General features: G+C 42.1%; 1 protein-coding gene across 1 annotated transcript; it reads right to left on the reverse strand.

Moving 5' to 3' along the window:
* Positions 1–317: 317 nt before the first annotated feature.
* Positions 318–3,711, reverse strand: USP27X (ubiquitin specific peptidase 27 X-linked). Its single transcript, XM_054566314.1, has 2 exons — positions 3,530–3,711; positions 318–2,776 (listed from the first exon to the last, which is right to left on the reverse strand). The coding sequence occupies exons 1-2, from the start codon at positions 3,709–3,711 to the stop codon at positions 532–534; spliced, it is 2,427 nt and encodes an 808-aa protein (XP_054422289.1). The 3' UTR covers positions 318–531.
* Positions 3,712–13,895: the final 10,184 nt, after the last annotated feature.

Raw genomic sequence — 13,895 nt, forward strand, 5'->3', positions numbered from 1 at the left:
AAAAAAATCACAAATACAAAGAAACTGGCAAAGGTGTTTGTCAATGATATCCCTGCCTCCTCCACTTTTCCACTTTCATACCCATATATATAATGGGCTACATTTGTATAACTTTTCTTTTCCCCCTCAAACATATAACTGTTATGTGATTGGTCAGTTGAAGCTGAAACACCCATGAAGGAAGATGTTTTACGGTTACAAGGGCACACACCCCCCCAAACACCACCCCCCTCCCACCCCACACTTTCCCACACAATCTTTTGGAGGAATATAGGATATGTACCAGTGTCAGGATCTCCCTGCCTTCCTTACCAGAACATTCCTGCCATTTAATTTTCCTTTAAGTGACTGCTTAGACTAGAGCCCCTTCTCCCGCCCCTATTTCTCTTCCAATCAGGACCTTTTAGACACTGGGTACTGTTCAATTCTTACTCTGTCAGGCCCATGGGCCATGCAAGTAGGTCCTTTAAATCTTGATGCCAGTTGTAGTATAGGTGTCATCTTCCATTACAGGTAGGTCTGTGTGTCACTTCAGTAGGCTTGTGTATTCATTTCTTTCACTTTTTCTGACTCATGTTCCAGGACCTGTTTGTGATAGAACAGTAAATACCCTTCACTATCCAGAACGTCTTTAATACTGGCCTTGGTGATAACAGCATCATCACACTTGAACCACTGGTCCTTGTGATGCCGGATGAAGCTGGTATAGTGGCCACTCTCCAAGGTTCCTTGGTGATTAACCACGGCAAACAAGGAATACTTATTCTCCTCATTTCCACTACTGGTTGGCAGTTGCAACTGTCCATTCATCCTGCTCTCTTTACTTGAGGCCATAAACGGTGTCATATCCAGCTCCAGAGGAAAGGATATGAATGTAGTGATTTTGCGCCTCTGTTTGGCTGAGTGTTCAAACCGTTTGAAATGAAAACAGGCAACAACAGGTAATTTATTCATTGTGAGCTGTTTGGTAGATTCCTGGTAGCTTTGGCAACTACCGCATTTGATTTTGGCACTGCTTCCTAGGTGTTCTGGCCTTGTAAACCTTCGCAAGCAGTCCGTGAGCGTGGTGGTTCCTGGTATGTGGCTTTCCCCATTCACACTGCTCTCCCTCCCTGGGCTCATAGGCCAGAAGGAGGTGCAAGAACCAGGCAAGTCCAAACTGATGTCCCAGCATGGGTCTATCGTAGTGGAGACACCATGGCAGGCTTGACAAGTGACATCGGACTGCAGGCCACCTGTGAAGATTTGGTCTATGATGCAGTTACAGTGGTTGGGATTGTTGGCCGCCTTGCCAGCATCATCACCTTTGCAGTGCCGGTGCAGGACATCCAATGCTGCAATGAGAAACTCATGGGCATCCTGTTGCCTATACCCTGCTAAATGCCGTGCATGTATCCATACCAGGTGCAGTAATTTATAGGGAACATGAGGAGATGGGTTTCCAGAATACAACTCCCGAAAAAGCGAAGACATCTCACAGACCAGACACAATTCCGGACTTGGCATTTCACATCTGTGCCTGTCAGAGAGGAAGAAATCTCTCAAGATCGGAGTGTGGGTAAGGGCCTGGACGATGCAGTTCATAAAGCACGTGTTGCCAAGATTGATTAGTCCTCTTAAACCAATGGTAAAGCTGGAGGTGATTCTTCTTCTCCTTGGGTTGTGCCCCAGCAGTTCTAACTCAGGTTTGGTTGTCTCCCAGGTTGGGTATTTCTCACAGAGGCCAGGCACGGAACACTGCTGGTGAGAAACCTCGGTTGAGGTGGAGGCTTGTAATTTCAAAGCTTCTCCTTGCTCTTCTTTGGCAATTTGCTCAATGTCTTTGTCATATACATAGTCCTTACACATAAAGCAGTATATACCTCCATAGTAAAGGTCCACAGCTAAGTTGTGTTGTTTTGTCTCAGCGTGCTCGTGAATGTGTTTCTCCGTGAAGCAGCCAAAGAAGACACAGGAAAGGCAAGAGTGGAGTCTATTCAGGTGGGTACCGCACACATGGCAGATGCACGACTTTGCCTTGCTTTTCCTGGTCTCTGGGGTTCTACACCACACGAAGCACTGGTAGATCACCCGCAGTTCCTGCCTCCAATTATCTCCCACCTTAAAGGTATTCACGTGAGAACAGCCTGGTGGACCCACAGCAAAATCCACATCCAGGCATCCGCCCCCAGGGCCGCGCCGGGGCCGGGGCCGGGGCGGGGGCCGTGGCCTAGGCTGCGGCGGGGTACGGAGTCGGGTCTGAGGCCGCGGCCGGGGTCGGCGACGAGGGGCACGACTGCGCCGCGGAGAGGGATCAGGGGGCCGCGGAGGGTCAGAGGGAAGGGTGGGGACAGGAACCTCGTCGCTGTTGCCGCCGCCACCGACGCTCCGCGTTGGGTTCTCATCCTCCAGCTCCTGCTTCGGCTCCCGCTTCGGCTCCCCCTCTGGCTCCTGCTCTGCCTCCCGTACCGGCTCGGGTTCGGGCTCCAGCTTGAGCTCAACCCGGCGGCCCAGACCGTCCTCCTCCGGCTCCACCTTGCCGGTGGCGTCCACCTTCCCCGCCGCCTCCACCTTGCCGGTGGCGTCCACCTTCCCCGCCGCCTCCACCTTCCCCTCCACCTTCGCTTCTGTCTCCACCTTCCTCTCCGCCTTCTCCGCCGCCGTCTCCGCCGTCTCCGCCTCTTCTACCTCCTCCGCCTCCACTGGCTGCGGCTCCTCCCCCAGATCGCCGGGTTCGGGCGGCCACTGGGCGTGGCGGCGCGGGGGCCACGCAGACCTGGGGTGTCCCCCGCCCGGCCTGAGGGAGCGCGGTGGCTGTGGCAGCTGGACCCAAAAGGGACTTTCACTGAAGGAGGCGGCGGCGGAAGCAGGCGACGCCCCCGGGAATACTCCCGCCGTAGCCCCCTAGCGGAGGCCGCTTCTGCAGCCAGGCCCGGTTTCCTTTAATTCAGTATTTCCCAAACTTGCTTGTTCCCGAAATCACGTGGGGAGCGTGTTAAAATTACAGATTCCTCGGCTCCACCCGCAGACCCACTGAATCAGAATCTCGAAGGGAGGTGCTCTCGGTAACCTGTATCTTTAATTAGGACCCGAGAGGATTCTTATGATCAGGCAAGTTTGGGAAACACAGCTCTAATTCATTGAGGCTGGCGGGAAGGGGGGCGGGGACCGCGCAGTCTCTTTAAGGCGCTTCCAGTTCTCGGCTCCAATCGCTGCTCTGACCCCTTTCGTCGTCTCCTCCCCTCTCTTCGTCCTTCCCTCGGTCCAGGAGGCTTTCGCCAGCACTGCGGGGCTGGGGACACAGGAATGACCAAGTCCAGAAACGCCTCCGGGACTGTGCAATGTCCCCTAGAGTCTGGGTCCTGAGCAGCGCAGCCAGAAGCTGTAAGAGAACATCATCTCTAGCTGAGTCTGCCGCCTGAGCCAGTCCCAGGCTCCCCTCCCACCCCAGGTTCTGCCCCACTGCCCAGTAAGTATGAAGCCCCAGATCCATTCTGGAGCAGGCCTGGACCCCAGATTCCCAGGAGCAGAGCTCCCAAGGCTGCTGGACCTGAAGAGGCGCGTCCCTTTGCCCATCTTATCGGCGCTCTGCAGAGGCTGTGCCTGCTCATCATCTCCTCCTTGGGCTCCCAAGGCCGTGAGTGGGTTGAGGGTTTGGCAGCCAGTGTTCTGGCCCAGCAGATGTTGAGCAACCCGGGGGGCAGCGGGAGAGACCAGACACAACAAGGCCATGCTTACCGTTAGCGCCTCCCCTTTGGCTGAGAGGCCTGAACTACAGGACCCCACCCCAGGACCCTCAAGCACTAGCAGGTGGGAGCAGGGAGGGGGCCAGACCTGGTCTGAGGACCTCTGGGAGCCCCTGCACTGAGAGTTGATGTCAGTGGATAGCAGCACTACAGGGCCTATGAGGACCGTGCCCAGAAAAAGTGGCTCAGGTTTTGGGCATGCTGGGTGATGTCGTGGAGTGGCCACAGGTGCTAGTCCCAGGGAAGGCAGCTCAGAGATGGTGTTGGGATTAGGTTCAGAGGAAAAGTATATAGCCAGCGCTGGAGTGTCAGGGGAGAATGAGAGTCAGTCCATGATTCCTGGGGATCGCTGTCCTTGTTCCAGTACACACTGCCGAGCTTGTGAGGCTGTGCTGCCTAATGATACCCTAGCAGAGTTCTTGGTTACCATGGACATTGCCCCTCCACCTGGCCCCTTCAGGGAGGAAGGATGATGAGGCCTCCAGGGATTAGCAGCATGAATTGGTTGTCAGGAATCAGAACCCCTTAAGAAGCATAGGATGCTTTGTTCCCATACAAGTGAGGTCCCCAGAGCTGCCCTGGTGCTTCCTCTTCCTAAGCCAACTCTTGCTTCAGTTCCTTGAAGCACCACAGCATCTTTCCAATAAATCCCGCCTTTTGTGGCCTGCAACTAGAGGAACTGCAACTAGCTCACCTGCTGAACGATTTCTGTTCCCGCTGTTCCTGCTAAAAATTATGGAAGTCATGGATGAGTGGAGGAAGGACAGGAGGTACTCTCATCCCACCTCCACAGAAGAACAGACATCAAAGAGAACTAGATCTCAGTGTACCTAAGACTGTCTACCACTGAAAACGCCACGGCAACCCAACTGCATTACTGATGATCAACTTCGTTCAGAACCCTCTGGTCTAGTGTGTTCTGGAAGTGGGGAGCTCTGCCATCATTCTCTCAACAAATGTCTATTCAGCTCCAACCCAGAGCCAGGTGTTATACTAGGAGCTGTAGACACAGCACTTAAGGATACAAACTTGCCCAGGGCCAGAATGAGGGCTGGGTTCCCCAAAAGGCAGCTCAAGGAAGTGTCTAGGTCAACAGCAGAGAAGTGCAAAAAACAGAAGAATCAAGAAAAAATATCAGAAACAGTATGTCAGAATTTTGTTGTGCTTTTTTACATTCCTTTCCTGATTCCATGTTGCTTTTGCTCTGAATCACATGCAGGGGGTGTCAGCATAATCTTTTTTTTTCCTTTCTCATTTCCTTTTTTATCTTAACTATGTGTCTTGACTTAAAGAAAATAAATTTGAAAAATAGTATCTAAAATAGCACAATATAATATAACCAGGGAGAAAAATACATATATATAATTGACTAGACAATTCTATTAGGTTTCTCTAATGAACTGGATCTTAAAAATATGAGTCATGAATATGATTTCAGGAATAATGGTTACTTAAACAATTTATTACATTTTTTTTATTTATATTTTTTTTCATTTTGAGAAAATAGATCTAATCCTGGAGCATTATCTAACTTAATCTTTTTGATGCTTAGTGCTTGTAGGGGTCTAGATTCAGTCCTTGGCAAATGTTACCATCTCTGCTTCACAAAGACCCAACCAAAGACTAGCAGAAGGGGCTGACCTCAGGAGAGACCCCTCCTTATTGCAGTCACAGTGCCTGGGATTTAATACAACTCTGACCACAAGGTGGCAAAAGAGTATATGACACTCCTTTGAATATTATGAATATTTATGTAAAACTATTGGTTTATATCAAAATAATCTCTAAAATATTTTAACGTTGTGTTCTACACATTGTGACATTAAATTTTTGCATCAAAAATGTCAGTTAACTAAATAATGTGATATCTGACAAATACTAACATTCACAAAACTGTTACATCATGATTTCACATGAAACCAGTGAAACCCAAATACCTTAGTGATTTGAGAGCCACCATTATCTGTTATAAAAATCATAGCCAAGCTCTTCTTTAATAGCTGGAAGTTGTATGTTTTCCCTTTTCTCCCCAAGTTCTTAACTCCATCCTATTCTAAAAGAATTTTGTCCCAATAATATATATATTTGTAATTGAAATGGTTTTATTGATCATCCTATTTCCCTGCTGCAAAAATATTTTAATGTTCCTGTGATCCTGAAACTCGAAGTATTGTTTAAAAATTTACTATTGCTTGTGTTATCATGACAATTTGTATTAGAATAGAATGGATCAAAACACTGTAAGTATATTACAAAATTTGAAAGGTAAATGTTAAATATCAAAACAAAATAATTATTAGAGATGTCTTTGTTTTACTTTAGTGGGTGTATCCATGGAAAATTATTACCTATTGCTAGAATTAGACAAGATTCAACATCAATTCTCTTCCTACTTTTTGCTTTGTTAAACTTGAGCATGCAGAAACCTTGTTTGTATAAGTCAGTCAATAGGAATGGACATTTTGTTTTAGCAATGTCGCTCAAGTCTTTGGATTCCTTTGGACATTACTTTTTTTTGTACAGTGACTCTAGTAGTGCTTAGATGTCTTTAATTTCATTCAAAACTTTTGTTAGGTTGTATTGTGACAGCTGTCATATCAGCGTACATTTAAAAAAAACTTATCAAAACTGGTGAATTTTTGTGCAGCCATTTTAATATTGAAGATGGAAGAAAATATGCAACATTTCCAGCATATTATGTTTATTATTTCAAGAAAGGTAAAAACTCAAGTGAAATGCAAAAAAAAATTATTTGTGCAGTGACTGCACAAATGGAGAAGGTGCTGTGACTGATTGAATGTGTCAAGTGTTTTTGCAAAGTTTCTTGGTACTATTGATATTGTGGCCAAGTAATTCTTTGGTGTGGGACTGTCTTATGCATTGGAAGATGTTTAGAAGCACCCTTGGCCTCTACCCACTAGAAGCCAATAGCAGGAGAGAGCCGACATACTCAAAATATCCAAATCAATAAGGTTATTAGTGAAAATGAAAAACATGTTTTCTATTTCATGGAAAAAACTAAATGGACTTTTTGGCCAACCCAATATTACACAATGGTATATCCTCAAAATTGTTTTTTTCATGATTTATCAGCTGACAGCAACATTGGGTTCTCCTTCAAGTTGACTGGAAGCCATCTAAGTTACAAAAGGATTTGATAACCCATTCATTTGTTAGAACAATTTGTTTCTTCACCATTGACAGCAGCATTTGGAACTGTCACTCTGGGATCCTGAGGATTTTATACCACAGGGCAGTGCACCCAGGTAACATTAAAGATGGATAAAAGATACGCTTTTCTATCGTAAAGCACAAAAAGGACTGTTGTGAAAAGGGAGATGGAAAAAAGAGAACCAGCTTGATTCCTCCACCGCAAGTGTGTTTTCTGGCTGATCAATTTAAGAAAATATGAAATTTGAGGATGTAGATATTGATCTGCTTAAGACTCTAAGTGCTTTTATTTACCCCATGGAAAGTCTTTCTATACCCGCCGCCCCCCCCCCCCCAGGTAATGCACACTCCACTTTTAAGTTTCCTGGTTTATATTTATTACTTTAAAAGTAATATATACAATATTTGTGTTCTTTTTAAAAAGGTATAGAAGAGGGCATAGTATGGAAAGTTAAAGCCCCTCTCTCCCCTGCTAGTCACACCCAGTTCTATTCCCCTAAAATAACCACTTGTTAATAGTTTCTCATAATCTTTGAGAAATTTTCTATGCAAATACAAATATTTTTTACATGTATCCTTTGATGAAACAGAAATGAGACTGTAATATACATATTGATCTACAACTCTGCAGTTATATATTGGACATCTGGCAGTGCTCTCCAAGTTGACATATACATACAGTGCAATACCAATAAAAATTCCAATGACTTTTGGTGGGGATAATTTTACAAATTGACATGGAAGTACAAAAGGCATTTTCCCCTCCCTATTTTCTCCCAGAAATGAGGATTTAATGGCTATAGCCAAGTAGCCATCTTGCAACCAAAAAATTGATTGTCTCTGGACTTATTTTTTTATTGTTGTTAAAGTTGTCCCCATATCTCCCCCATTGCTCTCCCCTGCCCTACCCACTCCCTGCCTCCCACATTCAATCCTCCCCACCCTGTTGTCTTGTCCAGGGGTCTGTTTATACAAGTTCCTTGACTTGACCCCTCCCCTTCTTTCCCCTGTTATGCCCCTCTCTCATTCCCTCTGGTTACTATCAATTTGTTCTTTATTTCCATGTCTCTGGTTTTTAACATGAGAAAAAATGCCATATTTTACCAGTTCTAAGAGGTACATCTTACCATGTTTCAACATCTCTGAGATCTTTGAAGGACAGTTTAATGATTATATTTGCAACAGTGTTTTTCTTGATAGTACATAAAATAATTCTGTATGTTACAGTCAATAGTGTCTTTTTTTCTACAATGTTTTTATTTATTTTTTTAGAGAGAGAGAGAGAGAGAAACATTGATTTGTTGTTCCACTTATTTATGCATTCATTGGTTGATTCTTATATGTACCCTGACCAGGGATGGAACCCACAACCTTGCCACATGTGGATGATGTGCTAACCGAGATACCTAGACAGAGCTAGACAAGTAAGTGTGTGTGTGTGTGTGTGTGTGTGTGTGTGTGTGTGTGTGTGTGTTTATTTTATTCCTCACCTAAGGACACACTTATTAAGTCTAGAAAGAGGGAAAAAGAGGGAGAGAAGGAGAGAACATCGACATTAATCAGTTGTCTCTCATACTCTCCCAGACCAGGGACTGAACCTGCAACTTAAGCATGTGACTTGACTGGTAATCAACCCTATGACCCTTCAGTCCACAGGACAATGCTCCAACCAACTGAACCACACCAGCCAGGGTGCGACAAGTATATTTTTAAAACAGAAACATTAAAATCAATATATTCTGATGTCACTAGAATCAGTGTGACTAGATTCTAAAAAACTTTAAACAAATGTGCTTCTACTTCATTAAGTTACACCAAATGGCAAACATGGGACAAGACAAGTTTTTCTTGATTGTTCTATAATGTGCCCCATCTTAAGATGCCCGCTTTCTCAGGAATCACTTAACTTGATTGCCTTCCTGTCTTTTTTCAGCCTATCTGTACTCTGGATAGAGGCTGGGTGTGAGTGCTGAGTTTGTATTTTGTATTGCAATATTTGAGTCCCAACAAATGTATTCCTTTACACAATCAGCAGCTCTATGGGAAGTTCTAAGCAAGGAACTCAAGCTTTTGTGCATTGTAATATTGTAGTTCCCTGGAAAATATTTTGACCTCTCAATTCTCCAAAACATAATCCCCCAAACCTTTTTTTAAGGAAAGGTAGTCATCCTACAGTTTGCACAATAAACACCTGTACTGTATTACTCCATTAGAAGTTTTATCAAACGTACATTGTTCTAATATAGAGTATACAATTCTGATTGAATTTAGTTTTGCTTATAACCTAAATGATCAAATGCAACAATGAGCCAAGGCATGAATGAGAGTGATTATTAGAATAAACACCTTCCTACAGTAAAGCAGTTTAAGGAGGAAACAAAATTTAAGAAAGAAATGAATATTGAAGGGGAAACTCTCTTGGAGGGGGAAACATAGAATGAGGGGTAGGTGCAGTTGGAGGGGAAAACACAGATTGAGGAGAAATTATATTGGGAGGAGGAAACACATTTGGAGTGGAAAACATGCTTATTGCTTCTTTCTCTTTCACTAATTCAAAGGTCTCTGCATGTTCTTTAGGCTCAGAGGATGTCTTCTTCCCCATCTTTCATATCACAAGTCTTCCCCTCCACAAGTAGAATAGATTTCCTCCTCTTTCATTTCACAAGTCATCCTCTCCTCAGGTACAAGGATATATTTCTCTTCCTTCAGGTCATCACCTCCCTCTCCTCAGATGAAGGGATATTTCCTTCCTCTTCCTTCAGATCAGTCACTTCCCTCTTCTCAGATGAAGGGATTTCTTCCTCCCCTTCCCTCAGATCAGTCCCTCCCTCTCATTAGGTAGGCCTTCCATGTTGTTCAGTCCCAGGTGTTGGTGGGGCAAGAGCAAGTGCTTCAGACACAGGCCTGAGTCTCAACAGTGTCTTATGATCAATATAACACTGGAAAAATCATCCTGTTTGAGTCTTTATTGTCTGGATTCCAGGTATATGTAGCTGACTGCAGTTCCTAAGTGACAACAGGCTTTCTATTTCAATCCTGGTAAAGTCCGAAGTCCTTATCCTGGCCTTTAAAGCCATGCAGAATCTGGCCTTGGTTTCTCAGACCTCATATCCTATTAACTCAGCCTTGCCTCAAACAAACAAGATTTACCACTGCTCTTTGAATAATCTAAGCTAGCTCCCACTTCTAAGCCTATGCCCTTATTGTTTCCTCTTGTGCATTGTAATATTGTAGTTAAAGCTCTTCCCTTAGAAATCCTCATGGCTTTCTCCCTCACTTCTTCAGATTGCTGTTTAAATGTCGCCTTATTTCAGGGTACTTCCTTGACCTCCATATACAATAGGATTCCATCTCTGCTTTATTTTTCTTCAAAACACTGTCACCACATAAATATTGTGTAATATACTAAATATTACACATGTGTGTGCACACACACATAAAAATTACTATAATGTGAATTCCATGAGAGTAAGATGTTCACTATTCCCAATGCCTCTTGGCACTTAATAGATATTTAAATATTTGTGAAATAAATAAATGCATGCTTTTCATTATGAGTGAAGTCAACCATATTTTCATACGTTTTCTGACCATTTTGTATTGCCCTGTTGTATGAACTGCTATTCACATGCTTTGCCTACTTTCTTTTGGTTGCTTATTAACAATAATAAGTAACACTTATATGGTGATTGAAGTATGCCAAGTGTTTTATTAAACAGGTTTAACCCTCATAATATTTGGAAGTAGGTTCTGTCATCATCCCCATTTTACAGGTGAGGAAATTGAGGCACAGAGAGGTAGAGTGAAACCCAAGATCACACAGCTAGTAAATGATGGACCTGAAATTTAAACCCAGTAATTGGAATATAGTTTGGACTCTTTAACTACTAAGCTATTAGTCCTTTGGCTGTCATATTCTCACATACATACATACATACATACATGCATAAATCCATTTATCATTTGATGGCTGTATTTTATTTTTACCATATAATGATTACCATTATTATATAATCAAGATTTACAAACTTTTATTTATGCATTCTAGATATTAGTGTCTGGGTTTTTGTTTGTTTGTTTGTTTTTCTGGTTATAAAAATGTAGAGCAAGCACAAAGGTTCTGAGACAAAAAAAAAAAAGAGCTTGATGATTTGAGAAATGAAAATAAGACCAGAATGGCTTGAATTCTGTTACCGAGAAGAAGAATGGTACAAGATGAGGATAAGGATATACATGCAGTCAGGGACCAAATCACTTGGAACCTTGTAGACCACAGTATAGGATTGAATATTGTCTTAATTGTGATGGGGATCATTTAGGAGAGGCAACAAGGGAATGGCATGATATGATTTACTATTAGCATGCAATAATTACCTAATAACAAAACAGTAACTAACATTTCTTGATTGTTTAATATATCCCAGGCACTATTTTAAAAGTACTTTACTAAGTTATTTAAACTTCATAACACCCTGATAAGGTAGGTACTGATACTATTCTCACTACAAAACAAGTAAACTGAGGCACAAAAACATTAACTATCTTGAATTTGCTTATGCTTACTGTCTACTTCTATATCTGTCCCCATTCAGAATACACCTACCTTCAACAATGAGGTACCTGATGCCTACTTTTTCCAGGCCTCTGACATCCTACTAGTGGTTTGTGAGTCTTCGCTGGACTACCGGGAAAGGAAAAATGGCAAGTCCACTTAGCACAGGACCCTTAGGTCAGGGAGCTGGTCAGGTAGGCTCTTCTCACCCCATTTGGACAATGCTGAGCCACCATAAATTTAACAATAGCCAAGATGCTGACCTGTTCCTGGCCAGCTCATCAGCCCCTGCTTATCACTGTAGCATGACAAGGCTTCGTGCTAACGCTCCCATAGCCATACCAACAACCAGGGAACTGAGGAATGAGCTCATCATGACCCAACACTGGCTTCCTAGAGATGCCAGGCCTCCAGAGGGAAGCAGCAAGCCTAGTGGTGTGGAAGGGGCAGAAAATGGAGGAGCTCAAGACACCCATGTGTTTCCACTGGCCTGGGCCTTTCTCTAGCTGAAAGAAAGGAAAGACTTCAGAGAGAGCAAAGTCATGTTTGTAAGGGATGACAGCAGAGATGTAGTTATACTGTATCATGTCCTAACCGACCATTTCTCCAGTTTTTAGCATATATCACCTCCAGTAGTCTGTTTCTTGGTTTTTCTCAGTCTTCAGTTGCTCTGACTGTACCCCTTCAGACTACTGCCCTATTTGATTTACACTTTTGATTCTTTACCCATCTGCTTCATAATGTGAGTTCTGACCAGCTTAGTCCATGCTGGTACAGCATCTGCCCAGCCACCTGTCTTACCCCAGCCTTTTAAGAAAATCCTGGAATCCCCAAATCTGTGTCCATTGCTGGAGGTTTGTCTTGGGGGATATAGCATGGCCCTGGGGGTGAGCTTAGAAACACAATGAAGAACACATTTTAGAATTTGACTTCTTGTATTTCTCCTAAATGTCTCTCAATTTTGAAGGGTACGCAGGGTAAATCTTGTTATATTATACCCAAACTGGTAGTTAAAAATTCTAATCACACTTTTTATTATTTTTCAAAATTTTGCTCTTTTTTATTAATTTTTAAGACATATATTTTTATTGAAATATACTTGACATAGAATGTTGCATAAGTTTAAGGTATATAACATGTTGGCTTGATACATTTATATATTGTAATATGATTGCCATTGTAATGGCAGTTAGTACCTCTATCACATTCATTAATTATTATTTCTTTTTATGCTTGGAATACTTAAAATTTAATCTCTTAAGAAGTTTGATGTTTATAATACAATACTTTTGTCCCTTCCCCTTCTTTCCACCATTGTCCTCTTTCCCCATGCCCTCTGGTCACTTTCAGTCCGCTCCCTGTTTCCGTGCCTGGGGTTTATTTTGTTCGTTAGTTTATTTTGTTGAATACAGTCCACTTATAGGTGAGATGATATAGTAATTGTCTTTCATCAACTGGCTTATTTCACTTAGCTGAATATTCTCCAGTTCCATCCATATTGTCGCAAAAGATAGGAGTTCCACCTCTCTTTCTTTCCTAAATGCAGGTTGATTTTATTTATTTTTTTTAAATGTCAAAGTTAATTATAAAATATTAAAAAAATTAAAACCATAATAAAGTCCCCTTTAAACCAACATGACACCAACCCAGAAACAATCAAGTAGATCAATGAAATATAATGAGTATTCTAGAGACAAATGTATATATCTAACAATGTAATATATGATTAAGTTGATATTTCAAATCAATGGGTAAAATAAGGCTTATTCAACAAATAAGGTGCAGGACCACAATTACTTGAAATAAAACAATATAGAGCCCTATTTTACACATTGTACCAGAACTATTCAGGTGAGTTAAAAATCAATATGTAGAATCTAAGGAGTTTTGGAGGAAAATAGAACTAATATTTTTAATGACCTGAAGTATAATATTCAACCCCAGAAGTTATAAATATTGACAATATGACTATATTAAACATTTAACTATATAGTAATATACATACAGAAAAGGTAAAGAACAAGGAATAGAATAGAAAAACATTTGCCACACATCTAAAACATAGTTAATAGCTTTCTTTAGGGAAGAAAGTTCTATAAACCTTTAATCAATAAATGGATACAGAAAATCAAAAAGTCATTTAAAGCATTTTTTTAAAATAATAGAAATAGGCAAGAAATATACTAAAACAGGTTTAGCTTCAACAAATAGTAAAGGAACAATTAAAATAACATCGTTGTCACAATCAGCTTAATGAGTATTCAAATATTAGTAATGTCAAGTATTGGCAGCTCTGAAAGGAACTGGGTATTCATAGAAACTTTTTCTTGATCTTAAAGCAGTCCCTTTAGCATATTTTGCAGTGCTGGTTTGGTGGAGGTGTAGTCTTTTAGCCTTCTTTTGTCTGGGAAACTCCTTATTTCGCCTTCCATTTTAACTGAGAGCCT

Source organism: Pteronotus mesoamericanus, unplaced genomic scaffold (assembly GCF_021234165.1).
Source record: "Pteronotus mesoamericanus isolate MK-2021 breed Mesoamerican mustached bat unplaced genomic scaffold, CSHL_Meso_final contig_173, whole genome shotgun sequence".
Classification (NCBI taxonomy): domain Eukaryota; kingdom Metazoa; phylum Chordata; class Mammalia; order Chiroptera; family Mormoopidae; genus Pteronotus; species Pteronotus mesoamericanus.